The sequence below is a fragment of the Monodelphis domestica genome, chromosome 8 (genome assembly GCF_027887165.1).
Source record: "Monodelphis domestica isolate mMonDom1 chromosome 8, mMonDom1.pri, whole genome shotgun sequence".
Taxonomy (NCBI): domain Eukaryota; kingdom Metazoa; phylum Chordata; class Mammalia; order Didelphimorphia; family Didelphidae; genus Monodelphis; species Monodelphis domestica.
Genome location: NC_077234.1, coordinates 42,214,072 through 42,240,688, shown reverse-complemented (window position 1 = coordinate 42,240,688; position 26,617 = coordinate 42,214,072). Strand labels below are relative to the sequence as shown.

The 26,617-nt window shown below is 38.7% G+C and overlaps 1 protein-coding gene across 9 annotated transcripts in view; it reads left to right on the top strand.

Annotated features, from left to right (window-relative positions):
• PEX5L (peroxisomal biogenesis factor 5 like) overlaps window positions 1-26,617 on the top strand; it is a 298,559-nt gene that overhangs the window by 251,683 nt on the left and 20,259 nt on the right. For all 9 annotated transcript variants that reach the window (XM_007501983.3, XM_007501982.3, XM_056807668.1 and 6 more), the window contains 4 exons: window positions 14,519-14,635; window positions 16,347-16,490; window positions 21,125-21,195; window positions 24,746-24,943. In XM_007501983.3, the coding sequence (XP_007502045.1) occupies window positions 14,519-14,635; window positions 16,347-16,490; window positions 21,125-21,195; window positions 24,746-24,943 (530 nt within the window). The remainder of the gene's footprint in view (window positions 1-14,518; window positions 14,636-16,346; window positions 16,491-21,124; window positions 21,196-24,745; window positions 24,944-26,617) is intronic.

Genomic DNA, 26,617 nt, shown 5'->3' with positions numbered 1-26,617 from the left:
GCTGTGTGACCTAAGGAAGCTCATTTAAACTTTCTGAATCAGCTTCCACATCTGTCAAATGAGAATAATACAGCTAGTAGAAGACAGATAGGTGGCTCAGTGGATTGAGAGCCAGACCTGAAGACAGGAAGTCCCAGGTTCAAATGTGGCCTCAGATACTTCCTAGTTGTGACTTTGGGCAAATCACTTAACCCCTATTGCCTACGCTTCTGCCTTGGGACCCATACAAGACAGAAGGTAAGGATTTTAAAAATTATACGGCTATTATTACCCTCCCTTACAAGGAATTTGTTAAGAGGCTCAAATTGAGCTGAGATACATAAAGTTCTTTGAAAATCATTGTCAGTTATTATTACTTGGGAAAGAGGACCATAAGATGAAACTGTCATCCAGTTGGAACTATCCGATAAAATAATCAATAACTTTTTCTTTATGTTGAAATAAGTTCTTTTTCAAAGGCCTTTTAAAGTTATTTTTCAGTTGACACTAAAACTCTTCCACTAAAGAATGTTCAGAAGAGATGACCAAGTTAGAAAAGGCCCAGAGTTCTTGTCAAATGGTGACAGATTGAAGGAATTGGGACTGTTTAGCTAGGAGAATAGAAAATTCAGCAAGAGGAATGGAGAAGGGTGGGGACATATTAGCTGTCGTCAGATATTTGATGAGATGTCATGTGGGGGGAAAGACTGGGTCTGTTCTACTTGGCAGGGTGTAGTGAATCGTGTTCTATCCTCTAAGCCTAAAAGACCTAAATTCAAGTCCTAACTCTGACACATTCTGGCTATGTGATCCAAGATAAGTCAATACTCTGGGAAACTCTCTTAAGACTTTTAAGTTGGAGAGATGCCAGCCTTTATTGGAAGAAGGGGTTTCCTCACCAGAGAGTTCTTTATGCCAAAGAAATTAGAGGTCCCCTAATTTTTCCCTCCTCTAATCCTGCCTGTCCCTGAAGGACAGAATTAGGAACAATGTATGAAAGTAGAAAAAAAGTGAACTTTTGTTTAACTTATAGACGACCTTTCTTACAGAGCTATCCAAAGGTGGAATGGGCCACCTTGAGAAGTAGTGTGTTTCCCCTAACTGGAGGTCTGCAAGCAAAGGCTGAATCATCATTTGTCTAGTCTGGTGTATTGTTGAAGTGAATCTCTTATAGGCTTGGGTTATACTAGAGATGTTCTAAGGGACCCTGCAATTCTGAGGGTCTGTGATTCTGTAAGCTTCAAAGACTGTTCCAAAAGAATGCAGTCCTACCAAAATAGAAAAGACCTTTGGGACAGCCCTGGTGTATCCATCATCCAAGGACCAGCCTAGCTAAGTTAAAGAAAGCTTCTCACATTAGCCACAGAATTTTTCAACAGTAGAAACCCCCAAAAGTCATTTGTGAAGCAATAGAAAGACTAAAATCTGCTTCAATGAAGAGAATAACCATATCTAAGAAATTTCAGGTCCTTAGGTAGAAGGATTGGAGTGTTATAAAGCTAACAGGAGCATGTAATTTGCATTCTCCTGAAGAGTTGTTCATCTTCCACCAAATTCTGTTTTATTTCTTTTCCCCAGACCACACAAAAGATTCACTATGATACTGATTCTCAGAGAAATTGTCCTGTACAAAAAGCCATGTTGGCTAATTGGAAATAAGTTTCTTTGGGTGCAAAAGATCACATAAGGACATGCCATCCTTGAGAAACTCTCATCCTCCTGTTGTTGCTCCCAAGATATTTGCATCAAAAGTTTTTCAGCACCAATCTGAACTTTACTCTATGCCCAGACAAAACACTTGGAACAATGATCTGCTTAAAAAAAAAAGCCAAGTAATTCTAGTTTCCCCATTGCTCGCACTGTTGTTAAGCATGGCGGAAGGCAAAAATGTTCTTAAGTACTTAGAAACCATGCAACTGGTCATATAGGGTTCAAGTAACAGAAGCCCACTCTCAGAATTGGAGAGATTTCAGTGGCCATGCTTGATCAGAAATTCCCTCTACAACATCTTAAACAGGTGGCCATCCTTTTCTTGAAAACCAATGAAAGGAAGGGCTTCAGGAAGAAAAGATGATGCCCTCCTGAGGAAGATAATTCTATTTTTAGATAATTCTCATTGCTAGCAAGTGTTTCCAGACCTCAAACTCAAATTTACTTCTTCCACCAATCTATCCTGGTCTTGCCCTCTGGGATAAATAGAACAAGAATAATCTCACTTTTATCTCAAAGCCTTTAAAATAGTCAGACAGCCAATCTTGTCTCCACTGGGCCTTCTCTCCTTCAAGCCAAACAATCCCATGTCCTTCAACAAATCTTACGCTTCCCAAACTGCATCTTTACTGCTCTACTCTGACCATTATCTCTACCACATCCCCACCAGAAACTTGAAATTTGTCCCTTGGTCCCTTAGCTCTGGTAAGTGAGCTTTTCTTTTATCTTACTGGAGCCCAGATCTTCCCACCACTTCCTAGCTAGCTCCATGCCATACCCCTTTCCAAACACTTTTGCATAGTGTTTTCCAGCATTGCCTGCAAGCTCCTTGTGGACAGGGACTTGAGTGTTTATATTTGCTTCCTCGGTGTTGAACAAAATAGCTGGTATTTTCTAAGTGTCTAACAAATGATCTGTAGCTATAGAATGAATTGGAGGCCCTTTGCCATCATGCTTCCTTCCTAAAATCTGTTGCCCAAAATTGAATATAATCAATCAGATATAGCCTGTCCAAAGCAAAGGGTAACATAACTATTACGACCTTATTCTTGGACACCATATCTCTCTTAATGAAACCTATTGGGGCATTAGCTTTTTTGGTTCCCATTATGTATTACTGATTTATTTGTAGCTTGCAAGCCACTAGACCTCTCAAATTCTCTTCACATAACTTATTGTTCTACATCTTTTTCCTTTGAAGTTGATTTTTTAAATCTAAGATTAGATTTTTTATTTATTCCTATTGAATTTTATCTTACTAGATCTAATTTAATGTTCTAGCTTATGGAGTAGATCCTAAATTTGTTATCTAGAATATTAATTACCCTTCCCATATTTGTGCCATATACAAATCTGATGAGCACACTATCAATGCCATCATCAAGATCAATAATAAAATTATTAAACAACTGAGAGCCAAGGACAGATATGTGGGGCATTCCACTAGAAACTTCTATGCAAAAGGATATAATAATAACAACAACTAGAATTTATATAAGCATGTCAAAGATTTCCAAGACACTTACAAAACTTCTCATATCACAACAATGAGACTGATTGTGAGATTGATACTATGGGTATTATTATTCCCTATTTTAAAGATGAGAACTAGACTCATGCAGGTAAAGTGACTTGTCCAACATCACATAGCTAATAAGAATCAGACATGGATTGTGAACCACAGTTCAGCCAGTTTCAAGTGGATTATGTACATTATGGATGTACATAATGGATGTACATATGGATAGTGTACATTATGATAATGTACACTAGAAGTGTCAAACATGCAGCCCATGAGCAGCAATATGCCCAAGTGGTATTCTAAATCAATATGCTACCTTCAGGGACACTTATATATGAGTTACCAGTTTCCATTTGATTTTGACACCATTAACCCATATCTCTACCACCCACTTCACAAGAGATTTTGAATCCAGTGAGAAATTTTTGTCAAGGAATTTATCCTATGGTTTATTATTCCAACAACAGTGAGATCATGTACAAAGGCCAAATGATCCCTAGATAAGAAATCTTCTCAGGTGACCTCCCCACCACTGATAATTAATTTACTTTTGGAATACATTTTGTGAGGTTTACACTAGTTGGATATTATTTGTACCCTGAAATCTGATACATTTGTTGACCAGAATATATGAATAAGTAGTTATTAATGTTGACAACCAGCACAAACCAAAAGAGAATTGTATCCTTCAAGTAACAAACATTGATTAAGCAACTACTATATGCCAAATACTGTACTGACTATGCTGTGGACATAAAGACAAAAACTATCCAGTCCCTGCCTTCCAAGAGCTTTCATACCCTTAGAGGGACAGTATGTACTGTAAGATTTAAATTAATATCAATAACTCCAAGTAGTATTTTTATAAGATTTGTTAGTAATCACTTGAATTACAAGAAATAAAAAATAGAAGTACAAAGTTTAAGTATGACCACACGAGTTAACTTTCCTGCCAAGTTCTCCCTCTAGCCTCCATGGCCACATTCTGGGAAAAAAAGTGAGAGAATGGAGCAGGGTTACATCAAAATATATCCTCCTTAGGGGATATGACTGAGGAGAGACTCTAAATGAACACTCTAATGCAAATACCAACAACACGGAAATGGATTCGAGTCAAGAACACATGTGATACCCAGTGGAATCATGTGTTGGCTATGGGAGAGGTGGGGGGGGAAGAAAATGATTTTTGTTTCCAATGAGTAATGTTCGGAAATGACCAAATAAAATAATGTTTAAAAAAATAAAATTAGGTGAAAAAATATATATATATATATCCTCCTTACATACGTATGTATGCAGTGTTTGCATTCAGCATGAGCACAGAAATGGGATGCTGGGTAAGAGAGTCCTGAAGAGCAAATTCTATCCACTCAATCCCCACTATGATTTCATTGGGAAATGAGCATGTAGAAATCTCCCAGATTTACATGCTTAGTTTCCCCAATGAATCAGTACACATAACCAATTTATATCTCTAAAGATCTTTAACTAGAGGTACATATAATATTGTACTTTCCAAGGGGAAATTAAAATAATTTGGGGATAAGAGAGAAATAAAAGAGAAAGAGAGCAAAACCAGTGATTGCTAGGCACATTGACAGAAAGCCAATTAGGGGACAATCCCTTTTGGCATAAGACTGTACATTCAAAATAAATGTGTTCAACCCCCCACTGTTCAATTCACTACATCCCAAAGTTCATTCTGGATCTTTTAGTGCAGTGTGTGGTTTCTGCAGGCTTCTTTACGGTACCTTCTCCAAACAGTTCACTTTCTTGATTTGGGGAGGTAGCAAATTTCTTATCCTAAAATTACTCTCAAACAAGAAAAAATTTTTATAAATCTAGAATTTTATTACAATAATACAGTACACAAATAAGAAAAATGCATACAAACAAGTCATTTTAGAGGACAGTGAAAGCTGAGTGAATAAAGGCATGTCTTTTGTAAGAGATGGCACTTGATCTGAACTTGAAAGGTTGTTAGGGGCTCTAAAAGATTGAGGTGAAGAGGGAAAATATTCCAAACACTGGAGAAAGTATGTCCACAGGCACAAATGTAATAGAGTATTGTATATAGGAAAAAGCAAGTGGACCAGTTTGACTGAATTTAGAGTATGTGATTGGAAGTAATGGATAGTAATCCTGGAAAGGCAAGCCACAGCCAGGCTGTGAAGGGATTTAAATTCCAAAGAAAGGAATGTGTATCTTATCCCAGAGGCGAGAGAGAATCTCAGGTGAAGAAAAGACACAGTAAGACGTGTGCTTTAGAACATCAATTTTGCAGCTGTATGGAGAGTGGATTGGATTGAGGAGAGATTCAAGGCCAGAAAATTAATTAGGAGGCTTATTATACAAGTCCATGTGAGAGTTAACCTAGCTATAGCTAAACACCATTGATCATCTGGTACAACTAGCCCAAAGGCAGGTATATTGCCCAGGAGGAAATGATATAACCTCTGAAGACTCACTTATTCCATTCAATTAAATTCAGACACAAACATTTATTACGTATCTAATTTGTCACAGATTAGCTGTGTAAACCTAAGCAAACCACTTAATCTATATAGATTTTTACATGATTACATATGTATATGTTGTTTCCTCCAAGATAATGCAAGATTCTTGAGGGCAAGAACCATTTCACTTCTGTGTTTGTAAATCAAGAGCCTAACACAGTGCCTGGTCCATGGTAGGTGCTTAATAAATGCTTAATTAATTAATTGATTGATTGATAAAGCCCCAGTTTCCTCATAATTCTTATAATTACAGCATTGTTGTGAGCTACAAATTGATAATGCTATGTAAGCATTGTGCAAACTTTTAAACACTGTGGAAATGGCAGATAATTTCACTGTTATTATTCCACGTAAGGTTCTCTGATAGAAAATAAAAGCTGTCCAGTCTTTAACAGCTACACCCAAGCCCAGCATGAGAGTAACCTCTGTCCAAGGTGCTAGTACCATCAATGAGTTCCACTATATTTTTTAGTTTTTTCACTGATTTGACTGCAGACATTCCATATGCCACAAACCTAAGCTCATAAGAAAATGTTCTTTTACAGAGGCACAAAGGTCAACCAATACTTTCAGATGAGTCCAATTCCATGTGGGCCACTAGATTTTATTCTTCAGTCCTTTAAGGATCATCACTCATTCTTCTATTTCTCCAGCCACTGTGCCAAAGAGAAAGAGGTGGGGTGAGGGATAAAGAACAATTCTGGATTTTCTCTCTAGGAAACCACTCTTTAGTTCCCCATCTCCAAAGAATTCTTCCAAAAATTTTAACATCATTATTTTAATATCTATGCTTGTCCTTTACTCCTCCTCCCATGATCTCCCATCTTTCTTTAACACTATATTCCACCATTATCCTACTGATAAACCACTGAACAAGAGCTGCTGACTATTCTCCCTGTGAACCTTCCAGCCACCTGCCTGTGCTGACCACTTTGATTAAAGACATGAGTGATTCTATCCCAGAGGAAACTGGAAATTTTGATGAGAAGCAGGAGCCAGAAGCATTACTATTATTGCTATTATTATTCATTTTCAAGCTGTGCTTTCTCCAGAGGGGTGTTTGAGAAATTTGTTTAGCTAGAGTGTCTATTACAACCATGCTGGGATTTTCTTTTGAATTTTCACAATTATTTGCTTTAGATTTAGGAAAAGGAATGATGCTGATTAAAGTTAATATCCTAGAGAGATACAGATAGCATCAGGAGACATGGGTTCAAATCCCACCTCTGACATTTACTAACCCTACAACTCTAGGTGAACTATTTAAGTTCTATAAGCCTCATTTTTCCAATATCTAAAGTGTGTGAATTAGAAAAGATGGTCTCTCTAACATACCTTTGACTCTAAATCCATGATCCAGTAAATTGAGGAGGGGGTATTCCATTTAATATTGCTTTGGGGTTGTACCTATGATTTAAGAAATTTCTGGTTAGTAAACTCACTTTGTTAATGCAGAATTCAGAGTATATGTTCTAAAAATAGCCTTAAAGAGATGCCGGAGTACTGAGAAGTGGAATGATTTTCCCAAGGCCACACTTAATGACTTGGGTTCAAGGCCAGCTTTCTATCTATAATGCCAAAATGCTATTTGATATAGCAGTTATTTATTGAGTGCCAATCATGTGCAATTGAGTGCCATCATGTGCAAGATGCTGGCCTGAGGGCTAGGAGATGATAAGATGAGCAAGATCATAATATCTGCTTTTAAGGAGCTCACAGCATGATAGAGGCAATGATATCAACAAAAGTATATCATTGACATGAAATAAAACACAACAGGACATGATGAGGGAATAGAAGAGGTATAAAGTGCTGAGAGAGATGACTTCTGATTCCCCATTAGTATTATCAACAAGTCCCAGAATCACAATATCTCAGAGCTGGAGGGAACTTCAGAACTATCTGTACCTGACTGAGGTTCCCCCTGCAATACTCTCAACAAATAGTCATGCAGACTCTGCTTAAAGACCTTCAGTAAAGGGGACTCTGCCACATAGAGGGTAAACAATCCACTCTTGTTTGCTCTAATTATGCAGCAGTTTTCCTGAAATTGAGTCAAAATCAGCCTCTGAAACTTCTACTCATTGTTCTTACTTCTTTGGGGCCTAGTTCTTTTTGAGTCATATCAGATTTATTTCACTTTTCATGACCCCATTTAGAGTTTTCTTGGTAGAGAAACTGGAGTGGTTTGCCTTTTCCTCCTCCAGTTCATTTTATAAATGAGGAAACTAAGACAAAAAGAGTTAAGTGCTCGTCCACAGTCACAAAGCTGTAAATATCTGAGTCTGGATTTGAATTCAGGTCTTTCTGAATAAAGGGCCCAGTGCTCTGTCCATAGTGCCACCTAACTGCCTGAGGCCAAGTAGAATGTGTAATCTCCTTTTCATGAATCAGTGTTTCCAGGCATTTGTCATGCCTCAGTCCTGCCAAGTATTCTCTCCAGTCAGATAATCCCTAATTCCTTTGATCAGTCCCCTTATGGCATGAACTCAAGGCCCTTCATGGCCCTTATTGCCTTCCTATGCATGCTCTCTAGCTTGCCAAAGTCCTCCATTAAATATGGTGTGCAGAACAAAACACAATATTTCACAAATGACTAACCCTAAAGATCATTAGTTAATTATTAAATCATCTGGGTATCATTTTATTTAAGTAGGCAGAGAGCATGAATTTTTCCCTAGATCTGAAAGATATTCTTGACTCATGCAGATGGAAGATGTTTAGAATTCAGTTTTTCTTTTTAATTTTTGTACCTACAGTGCCAAAGCAGATTAACCAAAGGATAGCAAAAAGAAAAAGAGAGTGTAGTCTCACAAAAGCCAGGGCTGCTATACAACCACCTTCTAATATATCCTCTGGTAGCTCATTCCAAAAGGTGTGCTGAACTCATCATTTGACCTCCCTTTGAATAAATAATCCCAGTGGACACCTGTCCCCACTTCCATTTTTTAATTTATGAGTCAGAGAATTTGATCAGTGATTGAAAGAAAAATCCTTCCACGAGGTGAAATACCAACAAATTATTTCTAGAACTTTCATCCTTATTCTCTGTTCCCTGATTTGCTTAGTACTTGATTTCTGCAGGCCTGTCCCTAGAGAATTTTATTTCCTGCTTGTCCTCTAAACAAGAAGTGGAAATGACTAAGATATTGCATAGAAAAATCACTTAAAACATATATGAGCCATCAAGGGTGGTTCATACCTATTTCCCTGATACTGGGAAGGCTGAAGTAGTTGGATCATTTGAGCTCAGGAGTTCTAAGCTGCAGTGGACTGTCTATCAGGAATATGTATTAAGTTCAGGATAAATATGGTGGACCTCAAAAGCAGGAGACTGGCAGGCTATCTAAGAAAGGGCAAAGTAGCCCAGGTCAGACTCTCAGCAAACCAAAGCTTCTGTGCCAGTAAGCAATGGGATTAGACCCATGAATGTCCAGTGTACTTCCATCTGGTTATGATATAGATGCCCAGGTAAAAATAAAAATGAAGTTTATATAATACTTAAATGGGCCACAGCCCTCATTCAAATCCATGTAGACATTGTCATGATGTGGCAGAAAGAACACTGAACACTTAATTTGGACTAAGAAGTCCTGGGGCAAATCCTGCCTCCAATGTTTCCTTCCTATGAGAATTTGAGCAAAACACTGCCCCTCTATGGGTCTCAGTTTCCTCATCTGTAAAATGAGAATATTGGCCTAAATGGCAGCAATGGCAACTTTCACCACTAAGCTAAGAGCCTCTTCATGACTTCAAGTTCAGCCCTGATTTCTCCCACTTTAATTATCTTAATCAACATATGATATGAAAAAAAGATGTGGCTCTGTTTCCAAAATGATATCACAAAACAGTTGATGGAAAGTAACAAAGTTACATTCAGCTAGAATACAGGTTTAAATTAGGAAATCCATCTTGATTACTCAGAGAGCGATGAAAGTCTTTGAAAATGGTTTTGGCAACAACCAGTGATGTGTGAGTTCAACTGTACTAAAGGGAAAATTTAAGTATTCTACAGTAGATAGAGTGTTCAGCTTGGAGTTAATATGACTTCAGTTCAAATCCTCCCCTCTTATACTTCCTGGTTGTAACACTGGGTAAGTCATTCGTCCCTCTGAACCTCAGTTTCCTCATCTATAAAGTGGAAACAATAATACTTGCCACGCCTGATTCTGAGACTTAAGAAAAGCATTTTGTAAACTTTAAAGTCCTGTGTGAATATGAGATTTTATTAATTGTAACAAATCCATCTCAAAATGTGCTTAAGGTTTTTGCCACCCCAAGCAATCGAAGACCTCTGTTCCCTTTTTATGCCCAAAGTCTCATCACATTAAATGGCTTATTCTCTAGGGAGGAACGAGCCAGGAATAGTTCAGACCAAAAGTAAGCAGTCACTCATATAGGCATGCTAGAAGGCAGCAGAAGCCTTTAGCCTCAAGTACCTCTGCTGCCTATTGGTTCCTCCACCTGGAATCCAAGATTGTACTGCCTCCTCTCTAATTCTCTCTTCTCCTAAGCAGCAGGGACACCCATGAGGGCATCTTTTGAGTACTGAAATACAATGACTTGACCTTTCTTGCCTACTTCCCTGAGCCTCCTAGAGCCTGCCAGGGAAATAAAACCACTGCAGAATCAGATTTTTAGATAAATGCCATCTCCCTCTCCTGTTTTGTAACTGGCATATTTCTCTGTGTCTCTGCTGTCTGTATTTCAATCCCCTCTCTCTCTCTCTCTCTCTCTCTCTCTCTCTCTCTCTCTCTCTCTCTCTCTCTCTCTCTCTCTCTCTCTCTCTCTCTCTCTCTCTCTCTCTTTCTCTCTCTCTCTCTGTCTCTCTCTCTCTCTCTCTCACACACACACACACACACACATAGAGCATATGCTGGTACATGAGAAAAGTAGGGAAATTCAGCTAAGCAATAGAAATGAAGAGTTCTTTTGTAAATATGATTTAATTCGCTTTAATAAAAAGAAAAAGAACCACTACCACCCAAAAAAGTCCAAATTCTCCTCGGAGACAGAGACATCATCTATAAATGGCAAATGTTTCCCACAGATGGATCATAAGATTTAAAGCTGGAGAGGACTACAGAGCACAATGTAAAGAAACAAGTGCTGGCTTTGGAGTCAGACAGCCTGAGGCTGAATCCTAGATTTCCCATCTAATAAACATGTGACTCCAGGTGATCCATTTCACTTCTCTGGCCCAAGTACCTTGGATTTAGATTCCTAAGTTGCCTGGTTTCTATCTTGCTTCTGATTTACTGGCTGTGTGACCTTGGAAAATTCATTCACCCTTCCTAAGTTTTAGTTTCTTAACCTGTAAAATGGGCAAAATAATGTCAGCAGTATTTATCACAGCTTATAATTATGAGGATCAAATGTATGTATATTTGCTTCACAAATCCTTAAGAGGGATATAAGTTAATGTTATTCTTAGGTATTATTATTCCAGTTCCCCAAAAGAAAGGTAATATGCAAGACAAAGCCATTTAAGGCAAGTTAATATAAGATCATAGATTGTAGGATCATAGATATGAAACTGGCAGAAATCTGATTGATCATCCAACTCAAGACCTTCATTTTACAGACGAAGAAACTGAGGCCCAGAGAGGTTAAGTTAACTTATTTAAGATCACCCAGGGAATAAATGCCATAGGTGGATTTGAATCCACCAACTCCAAATACAATATGTTTTCCTTTGTACTATAGTACCCAACCTCAGTGGCACATAGCTGGCCACTTTAATTCCCTGTGTGACTTTGGCCAAGCAACTGACAAGTGAAAACAATGTGTTCCAAAGGCCATGAAGGTGACTGTAGCAGGTGCTACAGAGTGCTCAGAACTTTGTCAAATATCAAAGATTCCAAGGTCATCCACTCCATCCCAGGCCATTGCCAGTAATCGTGACTTCTGTCTTGCTACTCTGAAAGAGAAAGGGAGGCCGATGACTTTTTACAGCTCCACCTTCCTTAAATCCAACCCACATGTTATTGGTCCTCATCAAAAACTAAGGTCCAGCAACAACATGTGCTGCGTTATGCTAAGTGTTAAAAGTGCATGTAAAAGCTAGCAAGATGTCTCCCCAACATGAAAACATCAAATTAAAGCTCTTTGAAACTAGGAATTCTTATTTTTTCATATTGTCCCCAAGTCCCAAATACAACACAGTGCCTGGCCTATAGTGGGTGTTCAATAAATATTGGGATCAGGGAAAATTTCAGGAAGGAAGTGGGACTTGAGCTAAGCCTAGAAAGAAGGGAATGACTTAGGTAAACAGCAGGGTAGAGAAAGAGGGAGTCAAGAGAAACAAATTTCAAGATAATCAATGCAAGTATTTATGTGTTAATAGATTTCTAAATAATTGAACTACTTGCCACCCACAGAGGAAGTACCAAAGAGATCTATGGGAGTTCCAAGAACAGCCAAGAAAACCATCAATAAATAACTCCTTTTCAGTCATGTCTGGAATTTTTAAAAGTATATTCAAATATGCCTAGCTTTCTCTAAAATTGATTAAAAATAGAAGTGTGTGTTGATTGGGCCCCCAAGAAGTCTAGATTCCAAGACAGGATTGAAATTGATTGCAGTAAGAGTAAACGTCTGTAATTAGATGAAAGCTATGCACCAAACCTTAATTAGTGAGAGGTGGCTCACTTTAAGGGCTAAAAGTAAATACTGATGGAGCTGATTCATGTAGCAGCTTGACAGTCTATCTCAGGTAAGCCTCCAGGTCTGCCCTGTAGGTTCCTTTTGTAAGTCAGCTACTTTTTTTTATTCTGGTAGATGAAAAGTGGGCATGTCCTCTCCCCATCTACTTGAGTAGAAATCCTGCAAAAGGGGCTCCCACTTTGCTTTAAATAACAAAACATCTCACAAGTGAAAGGCAGCTGCCTTAGAATGAGAGTTGCTTGAAATTACCTGGTAGCTGCTTCTTCTAAGTCAGTAAATATTGTGAGATCCATTGATTGGTTTTCAGAGCTTCTAGAATATTTCTATTTTAGCAGACAAGAAAAGGTGTTCCTTTTGGTTACTCTAATTTTGTAGGGTACCAAAATACCCAATTCCCGCCAACCCCTACAGAGCCTTGTGTCTTAATGTCTAATGTCTCTTTCTTCAGTCTCTCCTCTCCCACCTCACACTTAACTGAATTCATCTTTTAAAAGTTGATATGAAGGAGTTTTCATGCTGTTTGCCTTAAGGGCCAGTATCCTAGCAATAGCTCTGATTATTCCTTGAACATGAGTGGAATTGTTAGCCCTGCAGGCTGGCACTGAATGGAGAGTCTCAAAAGGAGGGATCCCTCCATACTGCAAGGCAGACAGTTGTATAATTAATGGGGAACTAAAGGCCTACATGTGGCTTAGAGCAAAGCACATATGTTGCCTTAGACAGTTTTTTAGAAATGTAATATGATTAAAATAACTATTAAGGGTTGCCTAAAATGAGAGAAGGAATGTTACTTAAGGGTGAAATGCTATCCTATAATGGGATATAGAAAAAATGGAAGGAAGAACAAGATATAGTTCTACTGATTTGGTGTTGGCAGTAACAAAGGGGAACAGTTTATAGACAGTTGGCACATAGGGGAACCTCACATTTTTATATCACAGAGTTATGAGAGAGTTTGGCCAACCACTTCAGGAATCCTTTCTTTTTTTTAGCTGTTATTTGGTACCACTCCCAAAGAATGGGATCAAGGTAACTAGGTATAATAGGGCAACTTTGAATAAGGGGTCTTTTTCTAAAACTTCATCTTGAGCCAATAACTTAATCCTCTATCACTGGAAAGATGTCTGAGTTCAAGTCTTGCCTTTCTACTTTGTAGTCATGAAACCCTATGCTGGTCATTTGCCTTCTTGAAGCTTTCTCACCTGTAAAATTAAGGAATTGCACTAGATGGTGTATAATATCTCTTCTAGCTCTAACATTCTACAGTTCCATGGTCTTCCAGAACAAATGTCCAACAGCTACCTTTCCTGCTTCCTAAAAATAAGACTCTATGGAATCCTTGATCTTTGGGTAGTGGATGCTTTCCTATTAGTAAAAATGGTCTTTAACAGTTAAATATTATAGCCATCCAGTTGACTTGGAATAAGAAGGTTTTGAGATCCTGCCTCTGACACCAGCAAGATCAAGGACAAGTCACTAAGCCTCCCTGAGATTCCATTTCTTCATCTGTAAAACTGAAACAACCATAGCACTGACTTCACAGGATTATTATGATAATCAAATGAGACAATGGGCATAAGTGTTTTGAAAATTTTAATACTAAATAAGATTATTGCCATTATGAATAATAATAACACCAATTATATTAAGGACAAACTAAAATAATCCTTTATCTTAGGGAGAATGAATGAAGCCTCAGTGGAGAATCCCTTCCACCTCTACCAGGATTATAATTCAATTCTGCTTTACAATTTTCAAATTTCAGCTCTTTAAGAAGTACCTCCCATGTGCCAGGTACTGTGCTAGATACAGAATACAAAACCAAAATGAAAACTGGATATGCCCTCAAGAAGCTCTCATTCTATTGGGGGAAAATAATACAGACCTAGAAAACTAAGTACAAAGTATACATGAAGCAATTTCTCAGAGAAGGCCAAACTATAAGGGCAATATGTTAACAGAATTGGACACAATGGAGGCACAATGAAAGGATAGGGTGGAAAGAGATACAGATTCAGGAGGAATGGGGCTGACAAGAAAGGTCACAAGGAATTACATATTCTATTCTAGAACCACCTATTCTAGCATCTCCTTAAATATGTCTATATTTCCTCTGTCTCTTTAGTCAGACACAGAGTTTTGGGATAAGATGCAAGCAGAATGGGAAGAAATGGCTCGAAGAAACTGGATATCTGAGAACCAAGAAGCCCAAAATCAAGTGACGATTTCAGCTAGTGAGAAGGTAACTATTGAATGCAGGGCCTGAGCAATATAATTGTTTTTTCTCATATCTTTTAGCACACATCCATTAAACTCAATGTAATTCAGTTCAATTCCATAAGGATATCTTAAGCACCAGGCTTTGTGGTAGATGTAAAGACAAAACCAATACAGACCTTGTTTTAAGGAAGTTTGCATTCCACTAGGAAATGCAGCATGAATACAGGGACTAAAATACAGGAAGAACTGAAGGGGATATAGGAGGAATTAGAGATGGCTTCCAAAAGGAGGTTACATGTCAACATGCTAAGATATAAAATAGTCGTCCATGATCTGGGGGGAAATTCTAGGATTAAACAGGAAGCCAGCATAGCAAACTGAGCTAAATGGAATGTTGTCATTGACCTCACCTTCATTTTATTATTGTTTTCTTTAAAAACCCATCCTGAAAATCATTCCCATTTATGATGGCTACCACATGGGAATTTGCCTCTTTTGTTTCATTTCTGTTTGATTGACAGACCTTGGGGCAGCCAAATTATGGCCAACCTGTCCTGCCTTCTGGCTACTCTCAGAGTCCTGACTATTTTTTTTGAGGCTCAGATATAAGAGAATAAAGATAACTACACCATCCTTTTGTCTCCATCCTCTCTACCCACCTCAGTCAAACAGTCTCTACATACAAAACACTGTTCTAGTGGCTGCATAAAAGTTGCCAGTAACTTAGGAAGACTGGTAGATGAGAATAGTAGGCAAATACTACAAGGAATGTATTACTCATTTTGACCTTGTATAGGTCACTGAGGTGCTCTTGTTGAAGTATCCTGTCTGCATCTAAAATTTTTTAAAGAAATAAAAGGTAAAGTCCCCAGAGGGATCCTCAGAATTTTTCTTGATAGAAACTCTCAGGAAATGAATGAGTAGAACAGAGAGCCAACTCCGCAACCCACAAATTTCTAGGTCTGTAGTTAATGCTTTTTAAAAAATACTTTAGATCCAAGTTTCCCCCAAACTTGCACCATGTTGCCCAACCTCTGGAAGAAGTGTAAACATATTTTGGTACTCCAATGAAGTTCTGATCTTATTGGCATGAGCACTCCATTCTCAAGTGCAAATCACATGCCTTTGTACCCTGTGTTATGTGTTTTCATGAACCCTTCACAGTGGATCTGACCAAGGTGCTGATCCTCCTCTGACTCTTCTTATTTCACAGACTCTCATGCCTAATACAATGCCTGTCACTTACAAAACGTTAGCTGATTATTTTATTAGTAGCATAGTGCTTGGACTGCCCATATCTTAACTCCTCACTATTGCAATATGTTTGTCCCACCTCCTTTTTTGACCCAAAGTATGTATCCTTGATGAAGACTTTATGCTCATTTTTACAGGCATATATTTATACATATATATATATATATATATATATACATATACACACACACACACACTCATACGCCCACCATGCCTCTCTCCCTTGTCCTTTTAGCAAGTTGCCATTTAGAGTTTTCTGAGAGTGAGATGTTCCGTAATTCTCAGCCAGACATCATCACAGGTATAAAATGCTTCCTTAAAAAACTGACTTCTTCATCAGGAAGTAGTTTAGCATCATTAAAAGAGTCATGTAGAGAATTAAGGTCTCTTCTCAGACTTTTTACAAAAGAAAATATAGCTTCTATCTTTTTAGGGGCTAGATGAATGAATAACTCATTTCTTTCTTCTGTGTGTCACAGGGGTACTACTTTCACACAGAAAATCCTTTTAAAGACTGGCCTGGAGCTTTTGAAGAAGGATTGAAAAGGCTGAAGGAAGGAGACTTACCTGTTACTATACTGTTCATGGAAGCAGCAATCCTCCAGGACCCTGGGGATGCTGAGGTATCTCCTCTCTTCTCCAGGGAAAAGCCATGGGTGAGGTAGATGTGGTAGAGTGGAAAGAGATGTGTCATTGGCCAAGCATATTGGTCATTGAGCCCTGATTTGAAGTTCCATCTCTGACATACTGGCTATATGACCTTGGGCAAGTCATTTAACCTGTCCCTGACCTATTCCACTCTCTAAGACTACCAATCAGAGTAGGTATTGATCTAGTAGTAGAGGGAAATTCCATCTCCAGAATTCCCTGCACTAATGAATTTACAGGAAAGAAGGAAGAAAGGAAAGAGGGAGAAAATACAGAAGGGTAGGTGCTACTCTGAGGAGAGTATGTTGCTCCTTAAAGTCCTTTGATGCTTTGAGCTTTTAAGAAACAAAGAAAAAGATTTCTCTTAAGTCTGATAGAGTTGTATTGAGAAATGAGATGGGATAGTCTGAACTACCCACCTGGCAGACTAACCTCAGCACCCAAGAGAGATGAACTCTTTTATATAGAGGATAATAGAGCTAGAGCAAGAAGAGACCTTGGTGGTCCTTAACATAAATTCTCTCATTTTACAAATAAAGGAACTAAAATCTATTGAGGAGAAGTGACTTGCCCAGGATCACACAGGCAGTAAGTAGCAGGTGTAGGATTGGACCCTGGTTCTCTGACTCCTGAGAGGCATCTCCCTCCTGTGACTTCTCCAACTTTGCAGAATTGCTATTGTTTGTTCCAAGGGTAGTTCTCAGTGTACTCTGTTAAATGAGACAAATACACAACTACAAATAATCCTCCTATAAATACTTGGAGTGCCTTGCAATAGGCAGAGTGAACAAGCACAAGAGCTGCTAAGTTCTCCTGTGTTGAAATTGCCTGAAAGAAATAGTCACAAGGGAGTAGTCTTCAGCCTTGGTCATTCAGAGGGTGAGCAGAAAGAATCAAGTTCTTCCTTCCATTAGGTAGAATTTGAATGTCTCTCTACAGTGGAGGAATAAAATGTTTTAAATAATCCTATTGGCTGCATTCCTGTGAAAGGACAGCATTTCATTGGGGATCAAAAGTTATGACAGGGTTCAAGGGGGATCTTTTTGCTGAGGACCCAGTTAGTAGTAAAGGAGATGGGAATGGTCCAGTGATTTCATTAATGTGGGGAATTTCTGGTGTAGAAATTCTATCCATAAAGACAAATTGGTCATCCATCTATGTCTTATCTCAGAGAATTGCCTGGATCACTTAGGACTGAAAGTGACTTCTGCAAAATCACTAAGCCAGTGTTATAGGAAGGTCTTAAACACAAGTCATCCTACCTCCAATAACTATCCACTATCCAGTGGACACTGACTATGACTTTATCCTGATTTCCCCTCCCCTAAACACAAAGCTAAATGAAATTGAAAAACCAAACTATCTGAGGAGAGGAGGTCCAAACAAAAATCCTTACAGGCAATATAAAGCTGATGGTCATCAAAGATCTTAGAACCAGAATGCTAGTAGTGGCTGGCATAACTGAGCCTCTTTAAGGCTTATAAAACACTTTACATACATTATCTCATTCAATCCTAAAGAGAACCCTGTGGAATATCCTCATTTTACAGATGAGGAAACTGAAGCAAACAGGGGTTAATGGCATGCCCAAAGTCATTTAGTATATGGTGACTATCTCAAGTGTAATTTGAGTCCAGCTCATCCAGATCTTAAATCTAACATAGAATTCATTCGACCATACTATATCTCAAAGAAGCTAGAGAGGTTGCATAACATAACCCCATATTTTATAGATTAAAAAATTGAGATCAGGGAAATGAAGGGTACTTTCCAACATAAGTGACAGAACCAGAAGAGAACCAGAATTTCCTGATCCTTACCCAATTCTCTAATCATTAGAAATGGAAAGAAAGCTGGGTCTGGGATCAATGCTTCCACTGACTTTAAGCAAGTGACCTTTTCCCATAGGGCTTCATTTTCCCCATCTATAAAATGTGGAGCCGAGGTCCCTTTCAGGTCTAAATCTCTGATCCCAGAGATAGCAAGTTTTAAGGGGGCCAAATGACATAGACATATCCCAAACCCTGGACAATATCCTAAGGAGAAGGATGTCACTTCCATTTTGACTTAAAAGGTCCTCCCACTACATTGGAATGAGGATGCCAACATGGAGGTTGCTGTACAGGCTATTTATAAAGGGAGGGCATGGAGGAATCACAGATCATCTAGATGGAGAACTACAGTGGGGGGTAGGAGACTGGGAGAGATCATTCCTAAGCAGGTTTTATTTGCAATGTTAGAGCCCATCTGGCATATACAATAAATAACCTGCGAGGAAAAGGAAGATAAAGTTGTAATTATACTTCAGTGGGAATCTAACTGTTTTGCCCTTGGTTTTGTTGGAAGAGATGTTTATCAGTCTGCTTCTGGGCCAGCAGCACTGAATGAAACTACTGGGGGGGAAATCTTCCTGTCACTCAGGAGGGTTTACTATTTATTATCTGGTATTGGAGCCCTTTCTAACGTTAACCAGACTTCAACTAAGCATGTGTCCTTCAGAGCCCTTGTCTCATAAATATCTAATTTATCTTTATATTTGATGGCACCTAATTGAAGTTCTCAGAAATCAAAGATAGGGAGGAGCTAGTAAATGGAGTACTGGAATGAGTGAAGCCTTGAAGATGAGATGGGACAGCTTCTAATACACAGTATGATCATGAATATTTCTGTGTGTTGGCTTCCTCATTTGTAAAGAAAGAGATCCAGATAGATGATTTTTGAGTCCTAGATTTGGAATTAAAGGATAAGGGTTTGAATCCCAATTCTTTCCCTTATATTTCCCTCCTTGAGGGCAGGAGCTATCCTTTTGCTTGTACTTGTAATACTGTATTTAACACAGTGTCAGGGTAATAGCTGGCACTTAGTAATTGTTTATTCACTTGTTCATTTGACTTTCAGGAAATGACTATGAGTAAGTCATTTCCTCTCACCAGACATAAACTTCATTGATTATAAAAGTAGAATCGATAAGTTCTGTCATCCCCTTTTCTCCCTCTAAATCCTACTCCTGGGAGTATATCCATCTCTATGGTTCTAGAGTCAACATATATATGAGAGGCAGAGAGGCAAAGTTGACCTTGACATCAGCAAGATCCGAGTTCAAGTGCTGCCTCTAACATTTACTAGCTGTCTGAGTTTGGAAAAATCACAACCTCTCCAAGGCCCAGGCAAGGTTCTTAGACTATATATCGATTATGGATAAGTTGTCAAATGCATCAATGAAGGTAGTTTCCATACTGGAAACTCTCTACTCTGATGAAATCATAGAATGGCACTAAAAAGAAAACTCTGTGTGTGTGTGAGTTTTTGTAGGGAATGTATGAGTATATATATATATATATATATATGTATATATATATATATATAATACATAAATAAATATACATAATTATAACAAGATTCTACATTGTTCCATAGATATATATGTGTATATACACATGTAAATGTGTGGGTAGATAGATAGATAGATAGATAGATAGATAGATAGATAGATAGGTAGGTAGGTAGGTAGTCTTCCACTGGGCATTTAAAGTTCTTCCTTTCCTTTAGTTTATACAAAGGCATGTATGAGGTGCTTAGGGAAGACTAGTACCTCTGATATGAGGTTCTATATGCTCCCTTCTATATGTTATCTCTCCAATTAAAATGCAAATTCCTGAAAAGTTGTAAATGTTCAGTGAGGACTGATATGAAGACTGTTCAGGGCTGCTTATCTTTCGTGGGATTTTTTTTAGTTAGAGGGGTTTCTGCTCCAGGCATGTGACAGCTTCCCCCCAATGGAAAAGACAGAGGAGAATTTGCCATGAAGGTAACTTGATGAACCACTCTGAGGCTCTTAGACCTTGTCTAGACTTGGAAGAGACCAAAGTCATCCACTACACTCCTATCCATCATCAGTCATCTCAACCTTTGTCTTGCCACTAGACTTCCATGATTCTGGAAGAGAGAGTGAGGCTAATGACTTTGCACAACTCCACTTAAATCCAACTCATGTTCAAGTCAAAAGGTATCATAGATGATGTCATTTTGGTTCCCTTCAAGTTTGAAAAACAACAACCAGCCAACCAGTTTATCCATAGGTAACACTAACTAGAGAGAAGGATCTGTACATCTTTTCTAGACACATGGCCCATGAATGTTTGAATAGAAGCTGGATGAGCATTTAGACAGTGAGGGACAAAAGTGCGCCCAAGAGGTTCTGCTCATGCAGCAGCTCTCAAGTCAAAGATTCAGTCTTGCTTCAGATTGTTCTTGCCCGTGCATCTTTGGACAAGTCACTTAATTGTTCTAGTTTTTCATTTCATCACCATACGAGTAGGTAGGACATTTGACTGCTGAGCTTCCTATAATCCTGTCATAGAGGGCATTCCTGCAGTGGGTAAAAGATTAGACTGTGATTTCCTGGATCTCCACCAACTCAAAGATTCTGCAAATCTAGGTCACAGGAAAATTTAAAGGAAGAAATGAGAGTCATCTCTCTCCCTTCTTGCTTAAATATCTTCACCGATACAGGTCACTGAGAGAAGAGTGGACTAGAACTCACACCACTGGAGGATTGGGTTTTCCCTTGATTTACACTCCACATTGACATCAATTTTTGTCTTCACAGGCCTGGCAATTTCTGGGTGTAACCCAGGCAGAGAATGAGAATGAACAAGCTGCCATCGTCGCCCTCCAGAGGTAGATGAAGCTAAGTGTAAACCAAGGACTCTGCAGGCTCTTAACTAATGGATTCCTCCTGTTTCTCTCTGATTGATTCCAATATTTCCTTAATTAGATAAATGTACAGACAAAAAGAGACGGACAGACAGAGGCAAAGAGAGACAAAGTAAAAAAGAGACAGAGACAGAGAGAGATACAGAGAGGCAGAGATGTATAGATGAATAATACTGATAGAGAGAGAAATCTATAGCTTTATATATTTGGATTTTTTAATAGAGAGCAGAAATGCCACTTATACCTGACACCCAAAGGATAGATCAAAAATAATGTTTTGTTTCCTATCTTTGTAGGAAACAGCAATATTCTTATCCCCTACAAAATAAGCCAAAGCCTTTTCCCAAAAAAAGGGATGTCAGTGGGATGACAGGCATAAGGAACCCATAAAGAAAATATGGCTTTATCTTAAAGTTCCCATTTTTTAGTTTCTAAAGAAGACTGACTTTGATGTATGGGAACCTGCATTCAGATCTCACCTCTTATGATCACTGATGATCACTGGATAAGTTACTTAACCTCTCTGGGCCTGAGTTTCCTCATTTGTAAAATGAAATAGTTAAACTAGACGACCTGAGGTCCCTTCTATCTCTACAGTTGTGGTGCTGGTGTGGAGATTCCCTGGACCAATGCGGGGCATAAAGTTCTCTGTATCTTCAGAACCTAGGATCATAGATGCGGAGCTGAAGGGTCTTAAAGGTCATCTAGTAAAACCCTTTCATTTTTCAGATTAGAATTGTAAGACCCAGATCAAATAAGTTATATCCCCAAGGTCACATAGCCAGTATGTGCCAGAGATAGGAAATGAATCTTGATCTCTGATTCCAAAACCAACTTTCCATCTATTATTCTAATTGTTTGTCATCTAAACACACATAGTTACATTGTGAGGGGAAGGAAAATTATAATATGTATACATGCATGTGTTTGCACTTATCTATATTAATTCCCTCCTGAATGCTAGGTCTTTTGGTCCTTCAAAAAGGAATTTCTGGATCTGATTTTTAGGAACTTAGAAGTATAATTATCCCATGTATAAATACAGTATTTATGCCAAGACAGCAAGTTTTCCTTGCACTCTTTACAACCCACTTCCTAATGCATTTATCTTTTATTATAAACCCCCAGACTGAATCCCCTAATTAGATTATCTATGCATGCGATTAGGTTAGTTATCTACACAGCCAAAGCAATGTATCCCCAAATCCGCTAATGATTTGGCTTAATATGATCTGCCTGCTCAGTGCCCAGCACAGGACCATTCTCTACCACAGGAACCCAATAAATGTTTGTTGCTGTTGATGCTGATAATATCCAGAAACAAAAAAAAAAAACTAGTCTAGAAATAAAAATTCTTACTGTTGCGTCATGGCACCTACATGCAACCTTAAACAATTTGGTCATAGCACCAAAGCCAAGAAAAATGTCCCATGACAATAGTCTAGATGCTTCTGAGCTTCTGGGTGGTCAGAATTGCCCTAGAACCATGTTGGTGAAACTATGGCACGTGTGCCTGAAGGGGCTGCTTCCCTCCCCCTCCTCAAGCCCACCTGAGGACATTTTTCCTATCACCCACCCCTCTGCCTAGCAGCCCAATGGGAGTGTTCCTTCCTCCCCTTACTGGGGTAAACCAGGGGCTCACATGCAGAGTGAGGGTTACAGTTTGAGCAGTCAGTCTCTAAAAGTGTCACCATCACTGCCCTAAGGGATGATTAGAAATAGTCCTCCATGTATTGACATGCCTTTTTTAGATAGACTATAAAGAGGGGAAATGGCAAACTGAACAGAGGCCTGACCTAGGAGTCAGAAAGACTAGAGTTCAAGTCCTTCCCCTGACACCTAATGTCTGTGGAGTACTGAGGAAATTGTTTAGCCTCTCCTTAATCCCAAGAGATTCTCTAAGGCTGTGGAAGTTGCCAGACAGGTGCCTATCTGCATCGGAAAAGGACTTTTCTTGCCAGGAGCTCCATAGACTAATAAAATTATGGGTCTGGTTCAAAAAGAGAGACAGCAGGAGCAGCAGTGACCTGACATTCCTGCCAACTTTGACTAGGCATCTGACATCATGGGAATTTCCCAGCTTTGCCTGCAGAAATTGCCCAGGAATAGGTACCAGCTTGTATCTCTATTTGGCCAAATATATATTTAGATTCTGTGTGACTGGGCATCAATTAAGATGGTCACATTCTTTTTTTTTCATAGAAAAACTACTGCATGACAGTGAGCAATGGGTCATCCATGCTCAATTTACTCCCATATTTTAAAAGTTTAAGATTAGAGTGTGAAGAAAGCCAATGTGAAATTAGGAAGGTTATGGTTAAGTACCCTAAAAGAACCTAAAGTATGTCCCAATTTCCAAATGGGTAAATATTCTATCCAGTTTTCCAGATGATAGAATCATCATTATCATCATTTATTTGTCACTTTATATGTCATTTATATGTCACTTTAAGTTTTGCAAAGCACTTTATATATTTAAGGGCAGCTTGGGGGACACAGTACCAGGCCTGGATTCAGGAAGATTCATCTTCCTGAGTTCAAATCTGACTGCAAACACTTACTAGCTGTATGGTCCTGGACAAGTCACTTAATCTTATTTGCCTCAGTTTCCTCATATGTCAAATGAGCTGGATAATGGAAAAAACATTCTAGTATTTCTACCAAGAAAATCCTAAAAGGAGTCAAAAGAGTTGGGCATGAGTAAAAAATGATTAAACAAAAAGTTATATTATCATGCTTAATCATATGATGGAAGTGCTATTATTATTTTTTATGAAACATTTACCTTCTCTCTTAAAATCAACACTAAGTTTTGATTCCAAGGCAAAAGAATGGTAAAAGCTAGGTATTTGGAGGTTAAGTGACTTGTTCATGGTCTTACAGCTAGTGAGTGTTTGCATCCAAATTTGAACCCAAGACTTCTCATCTCCAAGTCTGGTTCTTTGTCCACAGAGGCACCCAGCTTCCCTGGAAGTACAATTATTATTCCCATTTTATAAATGAGGAGACTTAAGGTGAGAAAGATAAGTGACTTGCATAAGGTGATACAGGGAACAAATAAATGAGTCAGGATTCAAACTAGTCTTTACTGACTCCCAGTGGAGTGCTCTATCCACTATGCTATCTCATACCTAGAGCTAGAAGGGACCTCAAAGACTGGCCTTTGAAAAGTAGACAAAGAAGTCTACTCTTCTTTCCCCATTCTTCTATAGGGAGAAGGGAGGGAATGGGAAGTGGAACGGATGTCAAGTGACTTGTACAAAGTCACACAGATAATAAGCACCAAAGGTAGGATTTGAACTTAGATCTGAACTCAAAATATGAACTCAAGAGCCAGAGCACTTTCTCCTATACTACTCCCCACTCATCACTCCTCCAGAATTTTGTCAAACTTAACAATGTAATTCAGATCAATTAATAATTATTCTGATAATGTGTTGGCTTTGCTAATTGTCTTGTAAAAAAAAAAAGAACTCTAAAAGAGCCTCTTTCTTCTCTTTTTGCCTTCTCTCAGGTGCTTAGAATTACAGCCGAACAACCTCAAGGCTCTAATGGCCTTGGCTGTGAGTTATACCAATACTGGCCATCAACAAGATGCTTGCAGCACTCTGAAGAATTGGATTAGGCAAAATCCCAAATATAAATATTTAGTGAAGAACAAAAAGGCATCTCCAGGGCCAACTCGGAGGATGTCAAAGTCACCAGTTGACAGGTATCCATCCTACTCAATGTTATATTCAATTACTAAGCATCTGTATTCATCTTAGAGTTGATTTGGGCAATCAGCAAGCCTTTACTAATAATCTACTCCATACCAGGCACTGTGCTATGAGCTGGGGATTTAAAGATCAAACTGAATCAGTCCCTGCCCTCAAGGAGTTTACATTCTACTGGGTGAGACAGTATCTAAATATCCAGACATACAAAATCCATACAAAGCAACAGAAGATGGGCATTAGGAGCTAGGGGGGAAGAGGGGATCAGGAGAAGTTTCATGCCATGGAAGCTGAGCTAAGGTTTTCCCAATTTACAGCTACAGAATGGACTTTAGGAAAGCATCCTTCCAGAAAAGCATCTTCATAGGATAAAAAAAGAAATGATAAGATGTTATTGGATTGGAGCCACCAAGCTGCCCCCAGATGTATTTCACATTATTTTCCCTTCATTCATTTTTGGTTTCAGCCAGACTTGCCTCCATCTTCTGCCCCTCTGTCTTTGCCTAGACTGTGCCCCATCCCTGACACATACCATTACTTAGAATCCTTAGTTTCCTTCAAAGTTTCACTTGGGCATCACCCCCAAAGGAAAGCCTTTCCTGTCCCTCATGGTTGTTCCTCATCTCTCTCTCCTCAAATAATTTCATATCTCCTTACAGATCATAAATTATGATAAATCACAGACATAGAGCTGGAAAGAACCTTAGAGGTCATCTCTTGTACAATTCCCTCATTTTACATAAAAGGGACTTGAGGAGTAAACAGACAATTGACTTGCCCAGGGTCACACAGTCAGTAAGTAGCAGAAGCAGAATTTGAAACCCAAATCTCTGCTCCCCAAACTCAGGGTTCTACTTAGCTGTGTATGTATTTCCCTATTAGAATGTAAGTTCCTGAAAGGCAAGAACCTTTGTTTTTGTCATTGTATCCCCATCCCCTATCACAGTGCCAACACAGAGCGGACAGGATAAAGTGTGCATACTGGATGAAATTGCATTGAATCAAAGCTTTAAAAAGATGTGATTCACATTGAAAGCTCTCAGAGATGTCAATATTCTTACCATCTTTTAAATTAAAGGCTTTGTCCTTTCAGTTTGCCTAAAGCAAAACATAATAATGCCTTGGATTTGGATTTTACATTGTGGCAAAACCAGAAATGGTCTCCTGAGGAACCTCAGCTTTTTGAAGCACATTTGGAAAATAAATTTTATTTGGAAAATTAAAAATTAATTTTATTTGGGAAATAAAAAACAAAACCTAAAACCTGCTGGTAGGGTGGGAAAGCTTGGTGTGGAATTCCTCCACATTCCTTTGTTGTTGTCATTTTGCAATTATATCTGACTCTTTTTGACCCCATTTGAGGTTGTCTTGGCAAAGATACTGAAGTGGTTTGACATTTCCTTCTCCAGATCATTTGACAGGTTAGGAAACTGAGATAAAGAGGGTTCAGTAACTTGCCCAGGGTCACACAGCTAGTAAGTGTCTGAGACCAGATTTGAATTTAGGAAGAATCTTCCTGGCTCTCTATCCATCATGTCACCTATTTGGCTTGTAAAGATCTCAGCATGGGACCTATACATACAGGAATCAGAATATCTGGGTGAAAATCAATATGTATTTTGTAATATTTAAGGGTATCAATAGCATCATCCTGATGAATTTCAATGAGC